The 26,025-nt window shown below is 46.1% G+C and overlaps 1 protein-coding gene across 4 annotated transcripts in view; it reads left to right on the plus strand.

The window, feature by feature from the left end:
* Positions 1 to 26,025, plus strand: part of vps50 (VPS50 EARP/GARPII complex subunit) — an 88,114-nt gene that overhangs the window by 22,729 nt on the left and 39,360 nt on the right. For all 4 annotated transcript variants that reach the window (XM_077008784.1, XM_077008782.1, XM_077008783.1 and 1 more), the window contains exons 10-18: positions 2,556 to 2,598; positions 3,678 to 3,776; positions 5,192 to 5,332; positions 12,362 to 12,497; positions 21,865 to 21,956; positions 22,067 to 22,161; positions 22,584 to 22,682; positions 23,803 to 23,893; positions 25,103 to 25,279. In XM_077008784.1, coding sequence (XP_076864899.1) covers positions 2,556 to 2,598; positions 3,678 to 3,776; positions 5,192 to 5,332; positions 12,362 to 12,497; positions 21,865 to 21,956; positions 22,067 to 22,161; positions 22,584 to 22,682; positions 23,803 to 23,893; positions 25,103 to 25,279 — 973 coding nt within the window. The remainder of the gene's footprint in view (positions 1 to 2,555; positions 2,599 to 3,677; positions 3,777 to 5,191; positions 5,333 to 12,361; positions 12,498 to 21,864; positions 21,957 to 22,066; positions 22,162 to 22,583; positions 22,683 to 23,802; positions 23,894 to 25,102; positions 25,280 to 26,025) is intronic.

The raw sequence follows: 26,025 nt of genomic DNA on the forward strand, positions 1-26,025 counted from the left end.
CATGGCTGCATGCAGAGTTTGTGTGTTGGACCCTAGACTCACAAATGTCTTGGAGGCGGTCCAGATGAGGTGATGACCAGGTGCACTGCGACACAGCCAGGTCTCTGCTTGCAGGGCAACCCTCTGGTGTTGCTTGTCAGCGACTCCAAATATCACTGGTTTGGGCATCTGCCATCCCAGCCCCTCCCTCGTGTTCTGGCTTTGCAGTTCAGGGCTCAGCTTCCAGGGAGCAGAGGTGAATTCAGAAGCCATGGCTGCATGGGTTGAAAGCTGTGTATATGAAACCATTCTTAAAGAATGGCAGTAGTCCTGCAGCCGACCCGTTGACCTCCGTGCTGGAGGAGGTCATTAGGTTAATCTCATGCAGCGAGAGAGGCGGGTGGTAGGACGTTGATGGGAACGGCGATGTTGGGATGGAAGGCTGCCATGTCGTCGTGTCTGCTGTGTGGAGAGGAGATTTCCTGCGCTCTCTGAACCTCATATTGTTGTGCTGGAGCTCGTTGGTGCAGCCATGACGCGTTGCGATTGGAATTTAGTTCAGGCACCATTGGTTGTAGCCGCGTGCACTGTATAAACGACACTGGGGATGGCGAATGCTTGGGAAAACATCCCCTTGCAGAGAATGTACCGCGCTAGCTCCTGAGCAGGGCGAGGGCCCGAGTGTCTGTAGGGGAGGATCCAACATCTGTTCCTGACCGTTGCTCCCAGCACTGCCAATTCAACAGAGTGTCTGTGAAACGACCGCTGGAGTGCTTGTGTAGATGGTCCCCTTGAGAAATGTTCTGTAAAAACACTAACGTTCACGTAGTCCAGTCCCTAAACGGGTCCCTACCTCCAAGGAAATACGGAACCTGCCTGGACTTTGTTTTTTCTGCTGCGTTTTCGCCCTGCGCTGCTTCCTCCGCCCTGCGTCCAGCTTTGGCACGCCCACCCAACACGTCGTAGTTTCCAAGCGGTGTGCTGACTTCAGCCCCCTCTTTATTACTGTCCGCTCCGTTTGCACAGGTCTGGGCTCCGAGATAAACCTGTTTCAACTATCAGGGTTTATTTCTTCTTTTTGTAATTGCTTCCTTTTCAGCTTTTAAGTGAGTTGCTTCATCTTTTGGTACTAATCTCTCGTCGTAATGGAGACTTGGGTTATCTGTGCATTCAGTTGCAGGAGAGAGGAGCTAATTTTCTGAGTGACCTACGCTAGTAGAAGAGCCAGCACAGAAGGTCTGCAGAGTGCTTCCTTAAACCTCAGCATCTAATCCTCACCAGCCACTACCCCCCCCCCCCCCCCCCCCTCCCTCTGGCTCAAAACTCACTCACTTCAATTGACAGATTAAAAAAATGAGTAAAAAGCATTAAAAAGCAACTTTATTATGGGATAAAAGAGAGAAGGGAGGATGGGCTTGTTCCTTGCTCGAGTGTGAAGGGTTGTGGACTCCACCAGAGGAGCGTGTTGTGAAAATGTATTAAGATGAAGGCTTGAGTATGGCCCAAACAACTCTCAACCGACGTCGGCATGAAATGGCCTTTCAGCTTGACGTGCCGTTGGACGTCCACCAGCGTGAGTCTGAGGGGGGAGTGTAGGGAGTGAACTCTCACTGCCTCACACCCCCACTCTGATCCCCCACCATCTTCTGGGTTCTTCTGGTCTGGAAGCGCAGTGTCATGGATGAGAAGGTCCTGACTCCCTACTCTCTGTGCTCCACAGTCTTTGGAGACATCTGTCACATCTCTGAGCCAGCTGTGTGTTATGCCTCTCCCTTACACACATTCTTGGCTTTGTGTGGTTCAAATGCCTGTGCCCACACCCCTGTTCTAATGACTGGAGACACACACTAAGAGTGCTAATAGATAGAAGTCCTGTAGCGTTGGGTTGAGAGCTTGACAGTCAGTGCAAGAGAGTATCTTTTAATTGAAATTTTATGATTCTGTCAGATCTTCCAGCAGTGCTGGTTCATGGCACATAACAGTTTTCCTCTTGTCAAAATCGGTTTGTTTATAAAATGAAACGCCATTGTTAATTGTTGCCTTTGTGATAACATTTGAACAGCAGCAAAATATTTACTCAGCGCGACGTGGCTTTATCTCCGAGAGGAAACGAGTCCGTTATCGTTACGGTAGAGGTCTGAACGATGGCTCCGTGGCCTCGCGGCAGACGTCTGGTGTCCTCAGCCTCATTTGGAGCGGTGCGGCGGCCCTGGACTTTGCAAATGTCACCGGCATTGTGTTTGCAACGGACAAAAATGTCACGCTCTCGTGGGCCTGCATGCGCTACGTGGCATGTGCTCTACGTTCCCCGCTCGCCGCTCAACTGAGCAGCAACGGCAGCTCTTTGCGTCCTGCAGCCCTGTGCAGCTCCGGCGTACCCAGAGGACAATGGCATTGTCTCCCACCTCTCTGTGTGATGAGCCAAACCGAGCCGTACGTGCCCGTCTCGGGAGCACAAAAGCATGCTTTCGGAGCGTCCTGATCCTGGACGGTCTTTTGGCGTGGGCCTGCTTGTTTGTCATTGCTAAATTGACTTTGAAATGTGTTTTTTTTTTTGTTTTTTTTTCTCCCCCCAGTGAACTGAACTCAAAGCTGCAGGACACCCTGGAACAGATAGAGGTATGTGACCAGTTCTTCCCGGCTCGGCTCTCGAGGGAGCGCCGATATGCCAGGCATTCTCTCGGATCGTGCCTCACCTGCGTGCCTCTCGGGTCACCTCTTCAGAGCTAGCTGGACTGTCTGCCATGCCGGGTTTGGTGTCCACGCAGTGAGAACAGCACAGAGATTTGAAAGGCTATAAGCGTCCCCTGCTCAGCTTCAGAACTGTGCTAAGAGTGGTGTGCATGCATCATTCTGTATCTGCAGGTTACAGGCAGAAGGACTTTGTTGTCTAGCATGAAATCCTGCTTTTCAGGACTTGTATTTGAAAACAGGACTTGAATATGATCTATCTCTCTCTCTCTCTCCACATACATAACATACACAACCACACAGTTTCCCTAGTAGTGAATTCTGTGAGATGGGGAGTCCTAAATCTAATCTACAACGTACCCATACTTGAAAGGGAGTTCCGTCGTCTTTTCTGCACCTCTTCATACTATATGGAACAATGTTTTAGAAGTGCAAAAAAATGAATACATTCATAGCTTTTCTATTTTACCTACACAGTAGTAACCTGTATTGATATTGTTTTTATCTCAATTACTTTAACTCGATAGATTGATTAACATTCTCAGGTTTATCTTCCATTTTTTTCCTAACTTGGATTCACAAGCCCAAAGCTGCTTAATATTTTTGAATATATATCAAAGTACAAGTTGGTTTGTATAACTTCATCTTTACTCAGCCTCCTGGAATAACTATATTTATTAGTTTAAATAATCCTCGGGCTAGCTGTCTCTGATGCTGACTCTATCTTTCTCTCTGATTTTGTAGTCACGTTGCAGTCACGGCGGTATTCCACTTTACTGTGTTCTGCATTTGACAGTTTGTATTTTCTTCAGTATTTGAATGCCGGTGTGTCCTTCAGCGCTCTCTGGGCGATTACCGCTCTCTAGGAAAACAAAATCTCAATACAGAAATGGTTATTGGGGCCAAAGTAGCATGTCAACATAGTTTTCTCCTGCCTGGACAGTGTGTTCTGGGGCTGGCAGTAACGTTTATCCCCTCACCTCTTCCTTCTTTCTTTATCTGAGCAGGAGCAGCTGGACGTGGCTCTATCCAAGACCTGCAAGCACTTTGACGTCTCACACTACACCAAAGTTCAGCTGGCGTACACACTGCTGGGTAAGACACAGGTGAGTGACTCATCACAGCATGTTCCATAGCCCACATATTCCACATTTTCCTCATTCTACACGTCTTTTTCTGAATGAAAACGTGTCTTTCACATGTCTGTCCCTCTGACTGTGGTCGAGAGTTCCTTACCGAGTTATTAACAAATGACGTAAAAAACCCCAAATTGGCGCATTGGTGCCACCGTCATTCTTGTTTAGTCGTTAGGAGTTTGACGTCTGACCTTCTTCTGTCAGAACTGAACGCTCATTGGTTGTAATAAGCCAGAATACATAATTAATTAACAATGCTGGTTATTTCTGGTGAGCCCCTCTTGTAGGTCCATATGCTGTGTAGTTGGCCTAATGGGTAAACAGACTTTTGTATCTAATTGTTATTTATTATTTTCATTCTTGCCCTTTAATGTGTGCTAATGGATTGTTCATATTGCCCCTGTTATCTTAATAAGCACCTGTGACTTCCATTTTGTGTTGTGGTGCAGGTGTTTTCGTTTGCAATAATTAGTTAGATTATAAAAAAATAAATCAGAAAAACTTGCAGAAAGCTCTTCTGCTCTCCTAATTCTTCCTCCATATTAGACACATTGACCTGCAAGAATAGGCAGAGAGCACTTTGGTTGCTTTCAGGACTCAATCTAGATTAAATCTGTTTCCTGGATTAGGTTGGATGAGTTGGGTGCTTCCCAGAGAGCCGCTGCTGCCTTCGCCTCTGGAAGCTCTTTAAGGATTATTCATCAACAAATCCAGACAAAACTCCATTTGTTTGGAGTATATGGGTGCAGTCCCACACCTGCTTGGCTAGTGGAGCCAACATGGTTCTGATCCATACAGAGAGTACAGGGCTCCAGCTCTTGGATGGCTGTCGAACCCGGTGTACCTTAGGCGTGCGGACCGTGTTAGTGTGGTTCCTGTTGTGTTGTTGGATGTTCTGTTTTGTGAGGGGTGTTTTTTGTGGATCTAGTTCTGTTTCCCTTTGGTAATGGGGGCATAGCTTTCCTCTTGCTTTGGTTAAAGCAGCGCGGTTGCATGATAATGAGTCTGTCTGATGTGAAGTGTGGTGTTATTGACCATGTGTGTACTGGAGCGTGCTCAAGCACGGAGAGGTGAGAGACCGAGAGAGATCTTGCTGGGGAGGAGAGCAGTAGGCAAAACAAAAACAGGTGACACTGCTGTCTGAACAAAACGTAATGGTTCACTTAGTATACGTTGTATATTCAGCTCGGGCTAAAATCCCACACGCGGCCGAGCCTTCCGAGCCCTTGCACAAGTCATCTGTTTTAGTACTGCCTCCTGCAAGCTGTGAAAATTCTTCTTCAACATCCCTCCCCATATCTATCTATCTCTCTCTTTCTACCCTCTTGCTCTTAAATATCTCATTCATTCCCTCAAATGTCTCTTCTACCCTTCTACCCCCCCAGACTGCCATGGATCAGCTTCACATGCACTTCACCCAGGCCATTCACAACACCGTTTTCCAGGTGGTGTTGGGCTACGTGGAGCTGTGTGCTGGCACCGCGGACACCAAGTTCCAGAAGATGCAGTACAAAGATCTCTGCACGGTAGGTCCTCCTGACGCCCCGCCGATATTGCCCAAGGCTCCCCTGTCGACATCCTCAGTCCACACACACGGCGTTAAGGACGTCCAGTTAAAGGTCAGCGCTTAAACTGCGGAGACACTGGGGACATCTGTGCTAAACTCCTGTTCCTTTTGTGCTTCTGACAAGCAGAGAAATGCTTTTTCTTTTCCTAAGGGATGACATTATTTGTGTCGTTTACCCCCATCCCCCCCCCCCCCCCCCCCCCCCCCCACCGAGCCAGTTACTCCACTCAGTGGACAGAGGAGAGCAATCTCGTTCAGGGGTGAATTGCGAAGCAATTAATCTGAGTTAATAAGCAGTAACGGAGTCCTTACCAGCCACCATGGAGTCTTCCGGTGCTCTGAGGGCAGTCTGCAGCACTCTTTAGCTCCGCCTCTGAATGTCTGCCAGCCATTTGGGGATCTATGCATTACAGACCAAAGTCGAAGACTTCAGTCAGTCCCGTTTATTGTTCTTTGAGATGCAGCCAGATCTGTGCACCCTGTATGGTGACTGTCTGCCGGTGGGTGCAGCAACCCTGGTGGTGTTAATCTGGCAGCGTCCGCGCAAGCTTGGCCCGAGATCCGTCTGTGATCGGGGGCCTGCTGGATCGCCAGATTCTCACGCCGTGCTGCAGAGCTTTATTACACGAATCACAGACATCTCCGCTGTCTATAAAAGAGCAGCACTTTCTTTCTTAAGCGAAACAGTATGCACTCCCAAGTCCTTAAGAGAAGATGTGCAAGCTGTGACCTAAGATTAAGTCTGCAGAAGTGCTGGTCTTGGCGTAGTGAGCAGAGCACTGGGTAGGAGTGTTCAGCTAAGCCCACTAAAGGCAGCACAGCTCAGTTATGTGGATCAATCTGCATTGGGACTTTCCTTATATTTCATTGCCAAAATGGGATTTTGTTGAGATTTAGCTCAGCTAAAGCACACACTGTAGAGCTGGTGCACTGGGCAGGTGTGTGTGTGTGTGTGTATGTGTATGTGTGTGTGTATGTGTGTGTGTGTGTGTGTGTGTGTGTGTGTGTAGCCAGTCTTTTTATTATTAAACCTTTATTTTATTAAACATGTTATTCAACATGGACACGCTCATGAGTGTCATGCGTTGTGAATCACGGGTGTGATGCTCTGCTGGTCTATGTGCTCCATACCTGCTGCTGCTGTACAGATGAATTTCTCGACACTCATCCCACATGAGCTCTCCACGCATGCACGGCAGCACCTCACCGTCTGCTGCATGGCCGTGTATGTCACCACGCACACGCACGCCTGCGGAAGGGCCTCCAGGGGCGGGGCTAAGGCCCGAGCGCCGTGCACCCGAATATGAATTCGCCCTCCTGCCACAAGCCGCCCGGCGTGAACTGTCAGCTTGGCTGATATTATCTTTTCAGCTGGCAGATTGCTTCGAAATCTGAAGATTAAAATGAAAAAAAAAGAGCTTTCGTCTGTAGGAAGCCCTTCTAATCATTTTAGCTTCGTTTTCAAGTGTGAGGAATTCTCAATTGGGGGGATATGAGAAACAATCACACAGGAAGCGCACACACGGCAAACTAACAAGCCCTCGGTGCCTCTCTGGTGCCCCCTATCTGCTCAGGAGATTGCGGTCGCTGCTTGAGGGCAGTTAACTGGGCATCACGTCCCCCGGTTTCAATCTGGATCTCCCTCGGCAGCCGCCGTCATAAAATAACCATGACGAGTGCCATGCTAATGACAATCACTTCAGCGCTGACCTCTGAACCCCATCGGCAGAATTAAAATTTGACGTAACTGCCGTGCCCCAAAGGTCGCTTCGTAATGGAGATCCGGAGATGAATTTTGCATGAACGCTCCATCCCCCTGTTGCTGGACCTCTGCTGCACGCTGCTGCCCTGTGCCTGACCAACACTGTAGGGCTTCCACACCGCTACGCTGTCGGGATTCACAGGTGGCCTCTGCAGCGCGCATGTAGATGACTCTTGACCGCCCCTAGGATGGAGCCGGCTGTCAAAGTTTGAACGTGCTGGTTTTATATCATGGCCCTGATGCTTATGTGACGTCTCCCAAATTTTTCTTAATTCCAGTTAAGGAGTAAATTTTACTTATGTCCCTCGACATCATTACTTATTTAATTTTTTTTCCAAAGAGAAACGTCTGAAGACACAGGCAGCTTGTGCAGTAATGACAAATTCACAAAAGGACCATTTCAAGTGGATGCCAAAGTGCACAGGGCAAACTAACACCAGTAACTCACATCCATCCCATAAACTACAGGTCCACACATTCAGAAACCGCTTCAACAGTGAAATACCAGGAGAGTCGAGGTTCTCAGTCTGGTTCAGTAGTTCATTTCTCTCCTTGTTTCTCATTTTTCATCTATTTCTCCAAGCGTTTGGAGCTGGAGCCCATAGCTCTAAGGCGCTCATGTTCACAGCCGAAGCCAAAGGAGGTTTTTCTCTCAGATATGAGCCTTTTGAGCCACTGAACCCCAGCAAGGCTTTCAAAGCTTGGATAATTTCTCACCAGGTGAGCTCAATTGAACAACGTCTGTTCGGCGGGGCTCCGATAATGAAGCAATCGAGCGGAAACATGAGCTGGGATGCCCCAGGCAAGCACATGTATATAGCGGTCGTCATGACACACCTGTGCATGTGCTAGATCGGAATACAGTGCCATGCACGGGTCATGTTTCCGTTCGCAGAGATCACAGCGTCTAATTGCTTTCAAGCATTCAAACATCGTTTGACCTCCGTGTGCTCTTGTGTTTCGACATCATCACACACATCTTTAGAGGTGCCGTCCTCTGGTTCTGCAGTTGTGATGTCCTAATGAAATGCCAGTTACGCCGCTGGTTCCCGTGTCCCCTTTTCCTCTGCTCTCATCACACAGGAAGTGCTGGGTCTGATGAGCTTGATGCATCTGGAGCGAGTCTTTTATCACATTTCTAAGAAGATGAGTTTATTACACATCATCCAGAGACTCGCAGGGCACATTATGTGTTCATACTGAAAAGTGCTTTAAAAAGGGATGGTGATTTCTTTTCCGTTATAACTCTCCAAACTAGGCCTCGGAACTTTTAAAACAAGCGTTGGCATTTTCCAAGCTGTTGCATAAAGCTCGAGCCATTAATATTTACGAGCAGCCAGCACCACAGTCTTTCATTTCGTCACCTCTTGGATGACGTTCGTCGGTACCGAGGGTCGACTCTCGATCTGCGCCAACTTGGACGAGGCTGCTTGGACGGAGGACACTCACCCGCCCAGTCGAAGGAACATTTGATTAATTCTCTGGATTAACTCGGTGCGGAGCTGCATTGATACGCGCTGATAAGCCAGGATGTGCAAACGGCATCATTAACATGCAGCGCCAATAAAGCCCCGGCTCGTGGAATTGGTCGTTCGCTCCACCACGTCGGAACAGTGCACGGTCTCAGTACGCCGAAGACCATAGCCCTACCCTCTGACCAGGATGAGACGTTCTGGGCCCGAAAGAACGGCTCCAGAGACATGTGCGTGTGTGTCGACCCCGTGAAAGCTTTGGCCTTCACCCCAAGGTCACAGAGTTCGTATTAGAGCTCAGAGGCTGAACGGTCTTAAGAAATGCCTTCCATTGCATGGTCACGCTGGAAAGAATTAGACGATGCGTGTCATGATAATGTGCTGATTAGCGATGTTTTCCCATTGTGGAGGATGACACAGGACCCGGTTGAAGGAACAGGAGCTCATCAAGCAATCTGTGCTGACTTGTAGCTGCGCACTGCAATCATGCTAATTGTTCCTCGCTCCAGAGGACTTGTCTAAATGCTCTCTTGCCTTGTAGATCTCATTATTCATACCGCATGCCAGTGATTATCCTGTTGGGCTTGGGAAATGCCATAGCATGTGGCTTCTTTCTGGTTACCAAGCATGAAGGTTGATATTGTTCTAAATACTATTAAATAAATTTAATTTTAAGACCGTGTACATAGGTGACATGGTGCAGTTTCCACTAATCTTTTTATGATTCACTTGCATTTAAGGACTGGAATGGAAGTTGCTGGTCTTTTTCACTAGAGAAGTCTTACGCACATTTCATGAGCTTTTTGTTTGATTGGGTACAAACGATGCTCATAGGATAGTATGAATTATAATGTCGGAGTTGGTCGGCCATTAGGACACCTGGTGTGGATGTTCTCCTGGGGAGCGGCTCCTCTACACAGCTGGGTTTGATGGTACGTTCCTTGTGTAGAACTGCTGTGGCTGTATTTCTCAAGACTGCTGATGGCAGCAAACTTATTTTGTCTTTTCTTCTTCATGCATTTTCAAGGACAAAAAAAAGTATATAGCATCTGTGACTGTGGGTCTCACAATAGATATGGATCGGTTAAATATAGGACTGAACCACCACCCCCTCAACTAAAAAAAAAAAAGCCAAAATAAATAAACGACACCCCCACCCCCACTTCGCAATCCTTGTATTTGTGTTTGAGAATGGCCACATAAGCCCTGAGACGTCGGGGGGATTTCCTAGAACTTTTCCACTTCACAGCACTGTGTTCCAAGACCCCCCTCAACTGTGAGATGGTCTTGCCATTTAATCCAATCTGCTGGCTGTTTGAGCGGTACACCTGACTTGCCTGCCTGCGATGTATTCTCTCAACCTTTGCAGGACGTGATGCGTTCTGCCTGCCTTTCTCTAGATAAGACAAGACTCATACCACATTTCTGTGATCCCCTCTACACGACTCTCTGTTGCCCAGCAGCAGTATTTGACCTGTGATTGGCTGTGAGATTTGACATCAGTAGTTTCTCCTTTTACCTTCCATTGCAGGTTCTGTGGTATTATATAGAGCCAAGCTCTGCTTTTCTACTGGTAATCACAGCATCAATGCCAGTGTGATTTAAACACTTTTCCTTGTAGACTCCAATCTGGCAACAGCACTCGGAAAGTTATATCCTATAAATTTTATCCTTCATTGGATTTGCTGTGCCTTGTTGTATCTCTCATTGCATTAGTGTGATCTCTGGTAAAATGCCTCACTTTGCATTCAGATGTGATCCACCACCAAGAATTACATGAACACTGCCAGTCACCATGTACGGTTCAGCCTTAACTCGATGTATTTCAGCCACTCGGACGGGATCACAATGTACAGTGGGCTAGTACAATACAAAAATTCGGACATGCAAAAATGTGTTAATTCCTCCTGTTTTCTGAATCCTCAGTCAAAAAAAGCTAACGAGTCACAGTGACACTACTGTCATCTGAGGAAGAATTGAAAAATGCTTTACCATGGATGAATATCTTTGGCATTTTATTTTAATGGCGGTCCATTGTATTTTTATGACTGTGTTCCTGTAAAGTTGAATGGGTTCAGGCTGGGAATTACCTGCTAAGTCCTACTAACATGAATCTATTCCTTGCTGTCCCTCCTTTCGCTACTGTTTGCTTTCCCCTCCTGTGTAAAGATTCCTCTTAGCCTCTCTGAAGCAGAGTGAGGAGACGTTTGGCACGAGAGGCTGCACAGTCTCTGTGGGTGGGTCTAATTTACAGACCCCAGGCAAACTCGCAGTGACCAGACTGTATCCGCCTGAAGCCACAAGAAGAAGTGCAAGACCTTCTAAATTATATTGCTCCTGAAGGCCTGTGGATGTTGGGCGCGAACGTTAGCTTTTTCCACAGCTGGAAGCCATGTCGCTACGTGCCATTGCGCTGCCGTAAAAGGAGAGCCCGGCGCTGGCCAGCCGTAATTCACCCACGCGCAGCCCTGCCGCGCAAGCTGGGTTTCCACGTCCCAACCCGGGCTGGGTGGAGGTGCCACACGGGAGGGGAGGCCTGGTGGTGCCGACGCGGTGCTGTCGGTGGGTCTGATGGATGAGTGTGCATGGTTGAGACGGTCATGCGGTGGCTCCAGACAGCAAAGTCTACATTGGGCCTCCCTAGCTATAGATCAGCCTGGCCAAATGGGGCTATGGCAGTCTTTCCACGAATCCTCCCTGAGGTAAAATGTGAAGCAAACTGTGTTGCACTATAAACGCAGAGTGTCCCCTTTGGACTTGAAATATAGTTTCTCATTTCAGCGTGATGGGAGCTGGTTCCGTCTCTGTGGTATTCGTTCTGATTACAGAACTCCGAGGAATCTGACGGGCCTCTGTGTGGGTCTGATGGATTAAACGCAGGGTAAATGCTCATCCGGGTTCATCACGGCTCCTTCCATTATCTCTGGTGTATTGACGCTCCCGTGCAGTCAGATTTACTGATGTCCAAATGTCAAGGGTAACATTTAGGGCAGCGCGTATATCTAAAGAGACACCATGCTTCTCCGCTTCACTGAAAAACCCAGTAACTCAACAGAGGCATTTCATGTATTACCTCTGACATACTGTTTGACAAATAGCGCAGAGTAAATTCACATTTCTGAGATGCCATTTACTCTTGCATTGATAAATAAATAAAACTTTGTTCAGATTATTTGGAGACGAGTTTGCGCCTGTGGAACACCTGGTGAACTTGGCGAGTCCCACCTCTTGAAGCAAATAAAGACATTCTGCCACAAACAAACTCTTAGCTGAGAATTTTAACTTGGTGTTGTTGTATCTTTCCGCTTTCTTGCTTGTGGACTGAGAGAGGCGGCACTTCCATCATTGTACTGTTGTTAAAGAAGGAACAGCTTTAATGTTATGGAAACGGCAAGGCTTAAAGAAACTCCTGTTGAGAGGATCCTCCCTGCCCATCCTGTTTAGCTCAAATCTGTGTGTTTATCTATGGGGCTGGCAAGCAGTGAGTTAAGAGTGTTTACTTGTTGTCATTGAAGCATCAGTGAGTCTTTTCAGACATTATTGGCTTCCCACTCAAAAGAAGCAAAGTCCAAGTCTTCTGTTTTCCATTGTGTCCACACAGTGTCTCAAAATAGCTGCCTCCATCTGAGTGCCACACCTCACAGAGTACCAGAGCACGTCCATGCTCCTCCATGTTTATGCATGTGTGTTGATTGCCTTAAAGTGGCTGTTTCTGGCCTGAACCGGTTCCCTGTTCTTATCTCTCTCCTATCAGCACATCACTCCAGACAGCTACATCCCCTGCCTGACTGACCTCTGCAAAGCATTATGGGAGGTCATGCTTAGCTACTACCGAACGATGCAGTGGCACGAGGAACATGACAAAGAGGAGACGGCCGACGCAGGTGGAGGTAACGCCCTTCCTCTTCCTCTTCTTCGCCTGTGCTGATGCTGTTTCACTCGTCTTAACTGCACTTGGGGACAGACATATTACAGCTGTAAGTAATGCAGTGCTGGGAGCCCCACGGAAGTCTTTCCATGAACCATGTGCAGACCTTGATGTGGGTCCCCGCTCCATAATTCTTGCAGTAAGAGTTTTTCTTATGATTTTTGATCGCAACACAAACTCAACATTTCCACCCTATAGACCTCTTATAGACTCGTGGAAAGAACAGTTCAGGGTTCAGCAGTGATTCACACATAAACAACCACAGGTGAATGACATATGGCCATTCATATCGAGTAATTGGTGAACCTTGCTGTTTAGGTTTAGGAGCTAATAAATGTTATGGGTGGAATTCGGCTGTATGATTGATCTCAGAAAGACTTTACAACCAAAGCCTCACATCTATAGATGATTGTGTGCAGCAGTCTTTAAATATCATCCTCTTTTATATATTTATAGATCGTCAATAACATTTTTTATTTTTTATTTTTATAAATTAAATTTTATGCATATCTTACCAGTGAACATCTGCAAATGAGGCCCAGTGAAAGACTAATGGTGAGTGAAGTCGGCCATCTCACGGTAGTCATGTGGGCAAGCCCAGTAGCATTCATATTTGAGTGCAGTGTTTTTTGCCCTTTGCCTCAGTGGCATTCGCATTTGAGTGTAGTGGTTTTTGCCCTTTGCCTCAGTGGCATTCATATTTGAGTGCAGTGTTTTTTGCCCTTTGCCTCAGTGGCATTCACATTTGAGTGTAGTGGTTTTTGCCCTTTGCCTCAGTGGCATTCATATTTGAGTGCAGTGTTTTTTGCCCTTTGCCTCAGTGGCATTCGCATTTGAGTGTAGTGGTTTTTGCCCTTTGCCTCAGTGGCATTCATATTTGAGTGCAGTGTTTTTTGCCCTTTGCCTCAGTGGCATTCGCATTTGAGTGTAGTGGTTTTTGCCCTTTGCCTCAGTGGCATTCATATTTGAGTGCAGTGGTTTTTGCCCTTTGCCTCAATGCTTTCCCTCTGCTTCGATCTGTGAGGTCATCGAACGGTCCGGAAATAGATTGGTGCTTGTAGCTGATTGAGTCTGACATTGGAAATTCATTGAATCACTCCAAAGCACCCTTATAGCCACTCCAGTGAATGCCATATGATGTGCATTAGAGGGGAAAAATGTTTCACTTGAACGTTATTGACTTGGCCTTGTGCATAAGCACACTGAAGCTGCACCCACCTCGTGCTCCTGTCAGTTCTTTCAATGTTATTACATGTGTTCGTTCATGGTTATTAAATGACAGATGATTTGCCCTGAGAGCACAGTAGTCCTCAACAAGCGTCTTTCAGCGTCCTTTTAACAGTGCGCCTCTGTTAGACCTTCTTGCTCAATATGGAGGCAGCTAAGGAGGAAATGGCAATGCAGTGTGGTGTTCTTGGTCTGTAGGTGGTGTAGAAAGGTGATGTAGAAAGGTGCCCAGCTGAACCCTTTCTGCTTCATCTCTCTCATTCTTCCCCCACCTTCACCTAACAGAGCAGGAGATGTTTCTCCAGGATGAGCAGAGCTGCTGCTGGCTGCTAACATGGAGAAGCCTCAGGGACTTCTTGGAGATAAGCGCAGAATTCCTACATGCACATTCGGTCTGATCAATTTCCACAGTAAATGAGTAGACCACAAATGCATTTCTGAAGCCGTTTTCATGCTTTGTGTTCATCAGGTTCAGAATGATACTTGCTAAGCGCTTTGTCAGAAAACTACTCCTTTGTGCCTTGATCAAAGGCAGTTTTAGCTGAACATTAAGATCTTGGTGATGGACATTTTTTAAATGTGCTTATTAAGCAATTAAAGTTTGATTTTAACTACAGTACATAAAATCCAGTTAAGGCAGGAAATAGAGCAACAATGTGACCTTTAAGACTATTAAAAAGTGAGTCGTAAGTAGTCTTAGGAACTGCTGAATAAGGTGGCTGTAGGTGGAACTGAGATCCTAAATATTTGTTTGAAAAATACACCTACATTCTTTCACTGTTTATACAGTCGGGACTATCCTGAAACTTTTATGGCTTGGACTTTTTCAGCATAAGCCTCACACAAATTTGCAAGGATAAATATTACATTTACATCTAATCAAGAAGGCAATATGAATTTCATTTGAACTTCTTTCTTTTCAAACTGGTGTTTGACTTTAATATGATCCTTCTCCTTTGGCTACGCTTGGCCCACTGCCCTCCCTTAGGCACTCCCATGAGCCTTTGCAGGAGTCGTCTACATGCTAGTTAATCCTTTGGCCAATAGTCATTAGCCAAGTTTTGCCCCGGCACTCTTTCTGTCTGTCATCACCAAAACGAGCATGAGCGTGGTCTCGGCCTTAAGGTCTAGGCTGATATATTGAATCTGTCGAAGTAAATGTGGTGATTAATAATGTCACCACTCAATAAAGTGAAATAGTTTGGGTAAAGAGTAGAGCTGTGGCCATCCTCTCTCTTGGCCGTCCTGCAGCATTACGCTTGGAGCTGGTGATGGGTGGAGTGAGTTGGAGTTTCAGGCTTTGGAGAGAGCACAAATGTCAGCAGATGGAGCAGAAAGGACTGGTTGGCTGGGACATGCTACATCGCTGCTTAACCTCTTCGGCATCGGCCAGAACAAACCACAGAGAAGTGAAGGCCTCCGCACACAGCTTTAGGCCTTCACACCATTTCACCACTGACGCAGAAAACATCTAGAGCTGTTTGTAGGTTAATGGGTTAATCCAAGAAGTTTTGTCCATAAAGGTTAGGGTTAGGGTTTTCTTCTCCTTCATTGCCACAAACTATTTGCTGAGCTATCTGACACAGGGCTCACGATGACCTGTATGTAGCTCGGTCATATATCATAACTGCAGATTTCATCACAGGTGCTGCCCTTCTCTGTTGAGAAAGATAAATTTTGGGCCCCGGACATGCTCGGGTACTCATGTGTGGAACATTTAATAATCCACCAATCCCATGTCAAATTGACAATTACACCTCTGGTTGCCTGCCATTGCCTTCAGCATTTATCTCTGTCCTTGTTAAGTCTGCTCAGCCTGCCTTCTCTCATTTGGCAGTGCTGTCAACAGGTAAATTGCTTCCACTAGCCTGTGACATGCTTCGCCGTCTAATTTAGTGCAATGCGTAATCGGCAATAACTGCATGTTAGAAAATGTCCTCTCTCTGGTCAAAAGCGCTCAAACCCGGATCGGACGGAGGCTTTTTGAGGTGCGGACTGAGGTGCCCCTTGCTTGTCACTGCACTCTTTGTGGAACGGGTCTCACTGTGATCCGTGGGAGAGGGCACTGTGGGAGATGACCATGGGGATTGAGAGAGGGCTCACAGCTTCATAAGAAACGTTCTGCTTCAGGGCTTTGACTCGCTTGAGAGGAGCAGAATCCCGCGAGGCAGCCACAGTCCTGTGTGGAGATGCTTTGCCAAAAGCACACGTCTTTTTGTCATTTGAAAGGAGCTTCGAACACACCGGCCAAGTTAATACAAATCATTACTGGTCAGCTGTACATAAAACATAAAACGGAGCATGTTAAGAAGGATGTTTGAGTTTTAGTATCGGTGTTTTAATTGCTGCTGTTTGTGACAGAGTTAATTTCTAATAAAGTTAAAAAGGATCATGGCCAGCTGCTGTCATTTTATCAGACTAGGTCTCTAGAGCATGAGGACAGTGGGCTGGAAACTAATCATGGTTAATATTGTAAATATTGTAAAGGTGGAATTCTGTCTTAGTGTGGATGTGCAGGAACCAACTTGTTTATTAACTAAGAGAGGTATACTGTTGAACAATTTTGTTAACTGCATTATGTTAACCAAGTTATTATTAATTTCACAGATTGTTTGCAGCAGTTGTACATTATTGGCAACAGCCGGCCAAACATCACATTTATGGTCAGATATCAACCATGGCCGAGGTGTCATGGAGTTCACATTTTAGATAATTTTCTATAATGTTCATTTATTGTGAGCCTAAAGTTATTAGCTGCATTTGTTATATGCAGATAAATGTTTAAGTTTCTTCTGGGTCCCAGACTAGAAAAAGGTTTTGGCTGCTTTCTTCACAGCTTCTCTCATGGGATGAAACTTCATGTTATAGTGGTGATTGTATTAGAACTTGTATTGCTGCTCTGTGTTAGTATGGTGGTCTAATGTTTGTGTATGTAATATCTAGCCCTGGATCACCACTGTACTGATGTACTGTTTACATAAGCAAACTGTATCCTCACAAAAACGGGTGCGGATCTCTTGTCCTGACTGTGTGGGTCTGGGTCGGCCCGTCTCACCTATCACTCGCGATTCTCACTCACCCACTCACCGCCGCCTTTCGCTTCTTGGTTCTCCATTATGTAGCTAGAGGTATGGTGCTCAAAATCAAATAAAATTGTGCTTCAAAATGCACTCGGGTCACTTCTTCTTGAGAAAGTGCCTCTTTATATCCTCTGAGAACCTGTGTGGTGAGGTCATGGCTGTAACCACTGTGTCTCCTTCGGGTCTATCATATGAAGGATTGGGTTATGAAAGACTAATGTTATTTCCTGAACAGAACTCAAGACAGGTACAAGCTGTGTCTGTCATGGATAATTGCCTTTGCCTATTTTCAGAATCAATGATTTGGTGCAAGATCCACAGTCGTGTTTCCTCTATAGTTCTAGGCTTCTTCGTCCCACACATCTCACTGTTTCGTGGGCTCATCCCCACGGCCGGCCGTCCTGCACGCTCTTGGTCACAGTGCGTGCATTTGCATCGTCCCATCGATACAGAAGAAAAAAAAACATGTCACGAGAAGAGCCAGCGTTGTGAGTACATTTGCAAAATGTACGATGCGGAGTATGTTGTGAGGAAGAAACGCTGGTTCTGTGGAGGAGGGCCGGCCGCAAACAAACGCAACCAAAACAAACACAAGAGCGCTAGCTCTTCAAAGCCTTGCCTATTGTGCTTCTGTTCATCATTATTTTCATCCCTTTGTCTTCTGCCAGGTCACGCCGACCCCAAACTGTGTGTGTGTGTGTGTGTGTGTGTATGTACACATGCATGTGCATGCGTATGCGTGCATGAGTTCTGACAGTGAGATGATATTTTTTCTTGCCTTGTCCAGTAGTTGGCTTGGTGGGAGTTTTCCCCTGACGCTTTGCATAGCTGTGTTCTTCCAGACCTGAAACAACTGAGGGGAAAATCCCCCCTCACTGCTCCACAGCCAGGAGCTCTTTGATTGGGTTCCAGTAATCCACTGCCTTCAAGTTTAATAGTGATGTAGTGGTAGACACTATGGTTATTTTCCAAAGAACCAGAGCACAACAGGTCCCGTACACATACTCACTGGGGTTTAAATTGAAAAGACTTTAACCCTCTGAGCACATGTTCACAACAATTCCAGCCCTCTTCCTAATGAGGTTCTATTTGAAATAATATGAATAATTTAGGTCTGATTTTTTTACCTTTTCATATCTCTTATGAAAACATATCTTTACTCACCTAATTGAAACAATTTGAAATATATTTACCAAAGTGTTTATATAAAGTAGTATAGAAATGTGTAAAAAGTGATAGTTATACTATTACTTATTGAATAAAAGTGTGTTCTGTCACACTACTTGCTCCAAATCTGAGAGGGTCTGTGACTGAAAAAAGATTTTATAGTACATGTTAAGCTTCATGGATTATCAATATCTCAAGATTCATGTGTGCAAATGGAAAAAAATAAGCATTACAGCAACTGTAACCAATAAATGGCAAAGAAAACAGACTCTCTGCACAGTGCAGTGCAGATGTACAATAATCATTTACAATCTACAATAATAATCTGAATCTATTCTAGTGTACTTTCACTCACACACACACACACACACACACACACACACACACACACACACAAACACACAAAAATGTAGTAATGGGCAGTTGATTCTGTCAAACAAGTCATGACAATTTTTTTCACGAAATTTTGCACAGAAGTAGCAGCAGGCGTCATACCTAAACGTTAACGTAGCTGCTTAAGTCCACTATTATAGTCAGCGATATTGTAAAATAACATTTGCTGAGCTCTCAATCTCTTATTTTCAAATTCATCAAAGGAATCAAACTCCTCAGGGTTTTAAGCTGCCTTTTCTTCATCACTATCTTAATCATTACTAGCTAAGTTAGTTGCAGATGGCATGTAACTACAGCAGCTGTAAATGTTTTACACAGTTCAGCTAGCCAGATGTCGATTGAACAAGGTTTCTTCGTTGAAGGGTAAATCCTTAGTGATGTCATAATTGTGTTATTGGTCAGATTCACACAGATACCACACAAATCCCCAATCACACGTGGTGAAATGACTAAAGACCACTTTGTGGAATGATCTGGATTTCTTCATGAATAACTTGAAATTTAATACAGTCCATCTTATGTTAAACCAACAAAAACACATTTATCTAACAACCAATGCCATGTTTTTCAGTTAGAATGTTTTAAGCAGTTATTGACGACAAATGCACGCCAATTTCCTGGATATTTAACTGAAATGCTGGACACCTTTCAAAAAGTAATGTCAGTTTAATCTGCCCAGCCCAAAATATAGTTTTCAAGTTTTCTTTTTGCTCTTCATAATAGAATTCTGTTCAAGTGTAACAGGGCCTGATCAAAAGAGATTAGTGTCCCAGATCACAGAGCAGTTATGATGGCAGACAAGCAGGAAATGTGGAAAGGCTGTCGGTTCCTGCTGGTGCAACTTCCCTTCTCTAGGGTTGTAGCTTATAGAATGCAGCTGGAGACAAGAAACACAAAGCAGGTGGATATAATGATTTGGTAATGGTGTTTGTTCTTTTGGAGCTGAAACCAGAAAATGAAAACTGCAGCATCAGTTAATTTGCTGTAGAATGTAAACACTCAATTCTACAAAATTCTGCAGATTCTACAGATAAGCTTAGCATCAGCCGGTTGTCCCACAGCACTGATTGAATGTTGTCCGGACAGATACGATAAAAGTGTACCTTCTACATCTATGTACCCAGCACAACATGCTAGAGTCTCCGAGGCACTGCCTGTCTGCAGTACAAGCTCCTCCACTGACGCCTGGATGCCTTCAACGTCCAATCACCAGAAAGTCAGGAGTTCACGCTGCGCCCTTAACCTCAAAAAGATGTTCGCTCATGTAACACGATCATGATGCAAAACACAGGAGCAAATCAATAGGCCGACTTTCAGGGAAGGAGCTCCATATTTTAGAATGGAATTGGAAGTGCTGACATCAAACAGGAAGCGCAGGTCGGTGAAGGAATGTGTGTTGGCCTGTCAGCATGTCTAAATGTGCGCTCGAACCCAGCTGACCTGAATGCCAATAATGGATGTTCCATTGGTTACTTTACAATAAGGGTTCATTTTTTTAAATCAGTGACCTTGACTGTTTAAACTGCTCTCTAAAGTTATGGTGCTGTACGTTACGTGTGGTGAGCTGTTCTTTCTTATTAAATGAAGAATAGCATATATTTGCCCCCCCATGTGCCCTGTGTGGAGAAATCTATATCATTCTGAACATAAAAGCGAGGAGTTGACATTGACAGACATTTTTTCCTCAGAACAGTAACATGCTTGATGACTTGGTAATGGACCAGGGAGGAGATTTTTTTCCCTTGATGATAATCTGACATTCTGGATTCTGTTAGGGCGGCTGTAGTTACTCCCAGTGAAATAAGCTGTTTGACCTTTTTATTGTTTTATCCGGAGCATGACTGCTGCTCTACACTACATTTAATAAGGCCTTGTAGAGTTCAGCTTTGCCAAGGTTAAAAAAACGTTTGTTGATATTTTGTACACCTTTACTACACGGTGTCCCACTTCTCAAGAAAGTCGGACGCATGCTTTAGCATTTTATCGTAATTGCATGAGCCAGATCTCGGGCTACAACATGTTTGTCTCTGTCTGTTTGGTTATTTATTATCCTGTTTTTCATGAGAACAAACTAGCAGTCGTTTGGATGCTGGGCCGTAATCCATGTTTTTCGCTTCTGCTTGGCCCATGCGTGGACGAGCTTTATTTGTTTGTCTTCCTGCGTGGTTTGGGCGCGTTCTCCACTTCGCCAGCTCTCTGATCAAATTGCCCGTGAGCGGTGCAGAGCTCATAAAACCTGCATGTGCTGTCCAAGCAAGCGGTTAGAGAGGGTGTGCAGCTCCACTGACCTGGACCCCTTCTTCTTGGAGATTTGAATTAATGTGTGCAAACGCACATACGGCATGTAGGGACCGTGGCCTTATTTACCAGACAGGCCACCAAACTGAGTCAACGCGCACAACGAATTGTAGTTAAAGCAGGTGATGTGCAGAGGGACGTAGGAGGACAATTGATCCATGATGTTGAATACATCCGCAGCTCCACGTGATGATGGGTTTTCTGATGGCTGTTGTATTCAAATGAGCACTTGGTTTAGGAGGTTTGCGTCTGAAGAGTGTGGGCTGACTACCTGCTGGTTTTGACCCCCATGCACCAAACACCTCAACGGTTTGTGTTGCAAATGTCTTCAGGTGGTCCTCACCATCTGTTTCGGCACATTTGGTGTCGTTTGCCTCATTACATTTTGTCAGTGACAAAGTCAGAGTAGAGTATGAAGTTTCTGCAGGACATTTGCTTTTATCGCTGCTATAAGCTCGACTTAATGACATTGTTTTCCATGTCATTTCTGTTTGTTTGTTTGCTGAGGCCCAAGAAGAACAGTGGTTGTCAGTGTGATTAACTGTCTTTATTAATAATGTATGCAAGAGGTTCTGCCTCTAGCTTGACTGATCCTTCCGCCCACAAGGGGGCGTACACACTGTCGTCATGGTGATGAAGCCTCCTTGCCCTGTGTGGTGCCCCATAGCTCTAGGAGCTTTAGTCTTCAGGGCATGCTCAGCACAACCATGCCCACGTCCCCTGTGCCCCACACCCAGCCACTGTTCGGGGACGCCATCGATAGTGCTAGCACAGCTTCTAAGCCAGCGTGGGCTTGGGTACGGCTGTCACAGCAGGGCAGGCCACACGATAGGTGCATTTGTGACGCACCATTTCTCATTGCTCACAGTAGGCTAAGCTAATCTGATTTTGTAGATATAACTGATTTAAGTAAAAGACTGCAGCTAGAGGTGTGGCTTGTTTTAACGCTGTAGAGGCAGGTGGCTGTTTAAGATAACAGGATATTCGGGTCGAGGGTGCAGGAAATGGGTCTTTTACATTTTCGAAGTCTGTTACCCCAGGGGCTGTTTTTCGACTCAGTAAGTCCTCAGGATAGGGTGGTGTTTGTCTTTGCTGTTCTCTAACGAGGAGTCCCACGTGGAGTTTAAGTGCTGACTGAAGGTTTGTTGTGTGGGGTGTGTGCAGGCGGTGCAGGTGCTGAGGGCTGCGAGGAGTCGACGGTTGGGCGCAGCTACGTCAAGAAGAAGCTGGAGCACGGCCTGAGCCGCATATGGCAGGTAACGCCCTCTCGTCCCTCTTGCCCCGCTTGTCTCGCCTTCCTGGGTTGTCCGTCAGCTTCCTGACTTCCGTTCTGACTCCGCCCACCCGCGTCTCTTCCCCCTCTCAGGACGTCCAGCTGAAAGTGAAGGCGTATTTGCTCGGCACGGACATGTCCAACTTCAAGTACGACGACTTCATCGTGGTGCTGGATGTGGTCAGCAGGTGGGTGACCACATGGCCGCTGGTACAAATAAAAACTTGGCGAGATGTCTTGCCCTGCCACACAGGGCCCTCTTAGCCCCGCAGGGCGTGGGGAGGGGGCCAGGGTCAGAGGTCGCGGATGAAGCGACACTCATCCTCTGTGTGAGAGGGAGCCTCACTGCTCAATTAAAAGGCTCAACTTTGAGTGTGTGCTACTGTGGCCTCCGTGGGCTGACCCCTGCCCACAGGTCATGGCAAGGTGAATACATCCACCTGCTCTCTGCCCCCAGTGGGCAACTCGTGCCGTGAGGCAACTCCATGGGCTTAATTAAGATTTGAAGCCCAAAAACAGCCCCTCCGCTGTTCCGGTGCCCGGTGGGGTGCGCACTCACATCTACACCTCTCCCCGGGCGTGTGGCCCTCTCTGCCCCGTTTTGCCCCAGGCTCATGCAGGTGGGGGAGGAGTTCTGCGGCAGCAAGTCCGAGGTCCTGCAGGAGTCCATCAAGAGGCAGAGTGTCAACTACTTCAAGACCTATCACAGGTAAGAGAGCCCCCCTGCCCTCGCTTGACCCTACACGCCAGCATCAGAGCGTTCAATCCCATCGGGCCCTCAGGATCGTCTCGAGTCGGCGAGCGTTTATCTGGTGTCTGTGGAAACGCAGGCCTGTCACGTGCTTCTTCAGATAGAGTCCACTAGCAACCACGTGTGCTTAATCATTGTTAATGACTTCTCATGCCCACATTGTGTGATCATGGAATACCATGCTACATAAATGTGACTATATAAATTCAGTCGGCCGGGGATGTTCTAGTGGACCAGCCGGCGGTTGGTTGTGACTGTTCCCCCGAGCTCTACAGGGCAGAGACGGCCCGGCCATACAGGGGGTGGCGTTGCTCCACAGTTTCCCCTGCAGACGCTGGTAGCAGTGTGGAGAAAGGCGCTTCTCCCAGGAGGGAGGGCACGATCGCACTCGTGCACAGCATCGTAATTATTGCAGGTTTTTTTTATTTTTTTTTGGAGTGCTCTGGTGGCATCCATAAAAAGCGATTATCTGTCAGCCTCCTGAATGCACTCTGTCTCTGCTGGGACACACGCTGCATTAACACATTTCATCTCTGGAATATATATTGCACCTCCTGGCACAGAGGCCAAAAACGACATCCTGCCTCCCTTTCTTCCTCAAGCAGAGAGTGATGCAGCGCCAATGTGATGCGCTGTAAAATATCCCTGAACGTGGGACAACTAGTCCGTCCTGCTGCCTGGTTAAAAAGCGAGGCGTGCCATTTAAATTCCTAACGTGCGTAGCAAGCACTTTCACTTAGCTCTTTTTGTGGATTTTGTGGATCTTTTTTTCATCCGAGTTTTTATACCCCTGACCAGATTGGCGTGAGATTTACACTCCTGTACCTTGCTTTATTTGAGGCACAGCATGGAATTGTCATTTTTGATGATATAATACTGACATTCAGGCTGAAGCCACTGAAATTGACCGAGACGCACCATAGCCCATTCAGTTCTGTGAGCAGAGGGAAAGAGAGGGAGTGTCTCACTGCAGCCTGCTGAATCTGACCTGTTCTGGCTCTATGAAGCCTTTTGTTATATATGAATTTATTTGGTTTTATTGTGAGGAGTGTGTCTTGTTCCTCTCTCATGCCATTAGAATTCGCCTGGAAGAGTTGCGGATGTTTCTGGAAAACGAGACCTGGGAGCTGTGCCCTGTGAAGTCCAACTTCAGCATTGCACAACTTCACGTAAGTTCTGGCGCAGCGGAAGGGGCAACTGGCCTGTGAGATGTTAACACCTTAATGTTTTCTTCTATCAGCAGATATTCCACTGTTTAAAGGTGACGTCCCACTGCCCGATACATTACGTCATTACTTACCCATTCAGTGGTGAATAAGTTTGTCCATCTTGGTGGAACCGTTGGCTGGGTACATGTTTGAGATCTTTTGTTATCGGTGGTTCGTTGGGTGTTGGACTGCAGCCTCCTCTGCTTTACCGACCCAAGGTGCAACTCACCCAGTTAGTTTAAACATGAACCATTTGTCCTGCAGCAGTTTCTGGGATGTCACTTCCAAAATAATTTTTTTTTTTCATACATACATCTTATTATACATACATCGACAGTCTGAGGGAGACAGGATCTTATAAATAAATCTGCAAAATTTTCTTTTGATTAGCTTATGCAAAAGGCAGGTTTACCTGTAGTACACTATTTGAATGGCTGAGGTTTTTGTTTTGATTTATGTTCAGAAGACCCAAGGAAATGATGGGTATAGGGCACACTGATGAGAAGGTATAATTGCTTGAGCTCATTAAGGAGCTTCATTAGCATGACTACTTCTTGTCAGTGATATGATGTGCTAATGAGTTTATGCATATGCAGTTTAGGGTCATTTAAGGCTATCTTTCCAGAGCTTTGATCCCTAACCCCCTGTGCTGATTTAATTGCTACAGTATTTCTGCATTGGACTTGCATCAAAGTGTATCATCTCCTTCTATTTATGGCCTCCTGTGTTTCAAACACCAATTACACGTAGCTATTACTTAATAATATTTTGGTGTGCGTGCTTTATATAGTTAATGCTGCTGGGCTAAACTGTGGGCATGAAGGGTACGGGGGTGTGTGCCTCTGAAGCAATTTGCAGTTGTCATGGGAAAACGTAGGAGCTAAAGGAAGACGTGAAACATGTGGCCCTCAAACAAACATGCTGGAAGTGCCATTGTGAGGCTGCGTGGCCTTCCGCATGTAGGATGCTTATTTAAAAGTCGTAAATCGACATCCAACAACACTGAATGCATTGTGGGTATTCCAAGTGTTTCAACCTTTACATGCGTTGTTGGTGTTCTCTGACTCATTGAGCTCTTGTGGCTGCCCTGTATCCTTTACCGATTCCTCTTCAGATTTTAGTTTCCTTTGATCTGTACGTATGTCAACAGATTTGCCCTGTCACCTGCAGGAGTTTGGCTTCATGGGCCAGTGTCGCTCCCCGTCAGTATCACCCAGCAGGCAGCCGGCCCTCAGCGGACCCGTGGAGCTCTCCCTGTTCCAGCAGTATGTGCAGGGGGGAAACCCATTTGAGATGCAGATAGACAATAAGGAAGAGGACACTGAAGATGTGTTGGCCTCCAATGGGGTAGGCATATCACTCACTTACTACACCATTACTGCTGAGTTATTACAACTACATTACAACTTTCACTTTGTCATATGTTAATATATAAAACATTACGAGCTAATAACCCTAAACGTGTCGAGACGGTGAGCATCTCAATATGGGGTTTATGCTGTCGTTAAAGTGATTAAATCTAGTTCTGTTTTATGTGTTAAATGACTGTTTTAGTCTCCCCGGTGTAGAGGTTTCTGATGTTGTGTTATATCAGGCCTGATCAAAGTTGAACTCCCCTCTGCCTTTGTCTCTTCAGGCTTGAGTAACATTATTGGTGCCACATTGAGCCATTATGGAAATGAGAAAATAAATGGCGGCTGTAATTAAGCTGGACGTAATTAATTTAGGGCTCCAAGTGGTTTATGGTTTCACTAAGTGCCGCGTCGTGGGGGTTTCAACTTTATGGAGGTTTCGGCGTCTATGGAATTCATTTGCTGTTTTAAGTACTCCGATGTGCTTGACATTTCATTCGAGAGAGCCTGGGACAATGAGAATAAATGGAGCGTTTACTCCGTGGATAATGTAGCCCAGGAACGAGGTGTTTTTACCTTGAGACATGCAGTGATACATTCCAAAAACCAGCCTTTTTTAATTACTGTAGACGGCTAAGAGGGCCTAGAGTTAATGTGATGTATAATTATGACATTAGAGTGCAGTGATCACCCAGCAGCCCTTGCTAACAGCCTTCGGGGCTTGTGGCAGTGCTTGGTGTC

The sequence above is a fragment of the Brachyhypopomus gauderio genome, chromosome 6 (assembly GCF_052324685.1).
Source record: "Brachyhypopomus gauderio isolate BG-103 chromosome 6, BGAUD_0.2, whole genome shotgun sequence".
NCBI classification, from domain to species: domain Eukaryota; kingdom Metazoa; phylum Chordata; class Actinopteri; order Gymnotiformes; family Hypopomidae; genus Brachyhypopomus; species Brachyhypopomus gauderio.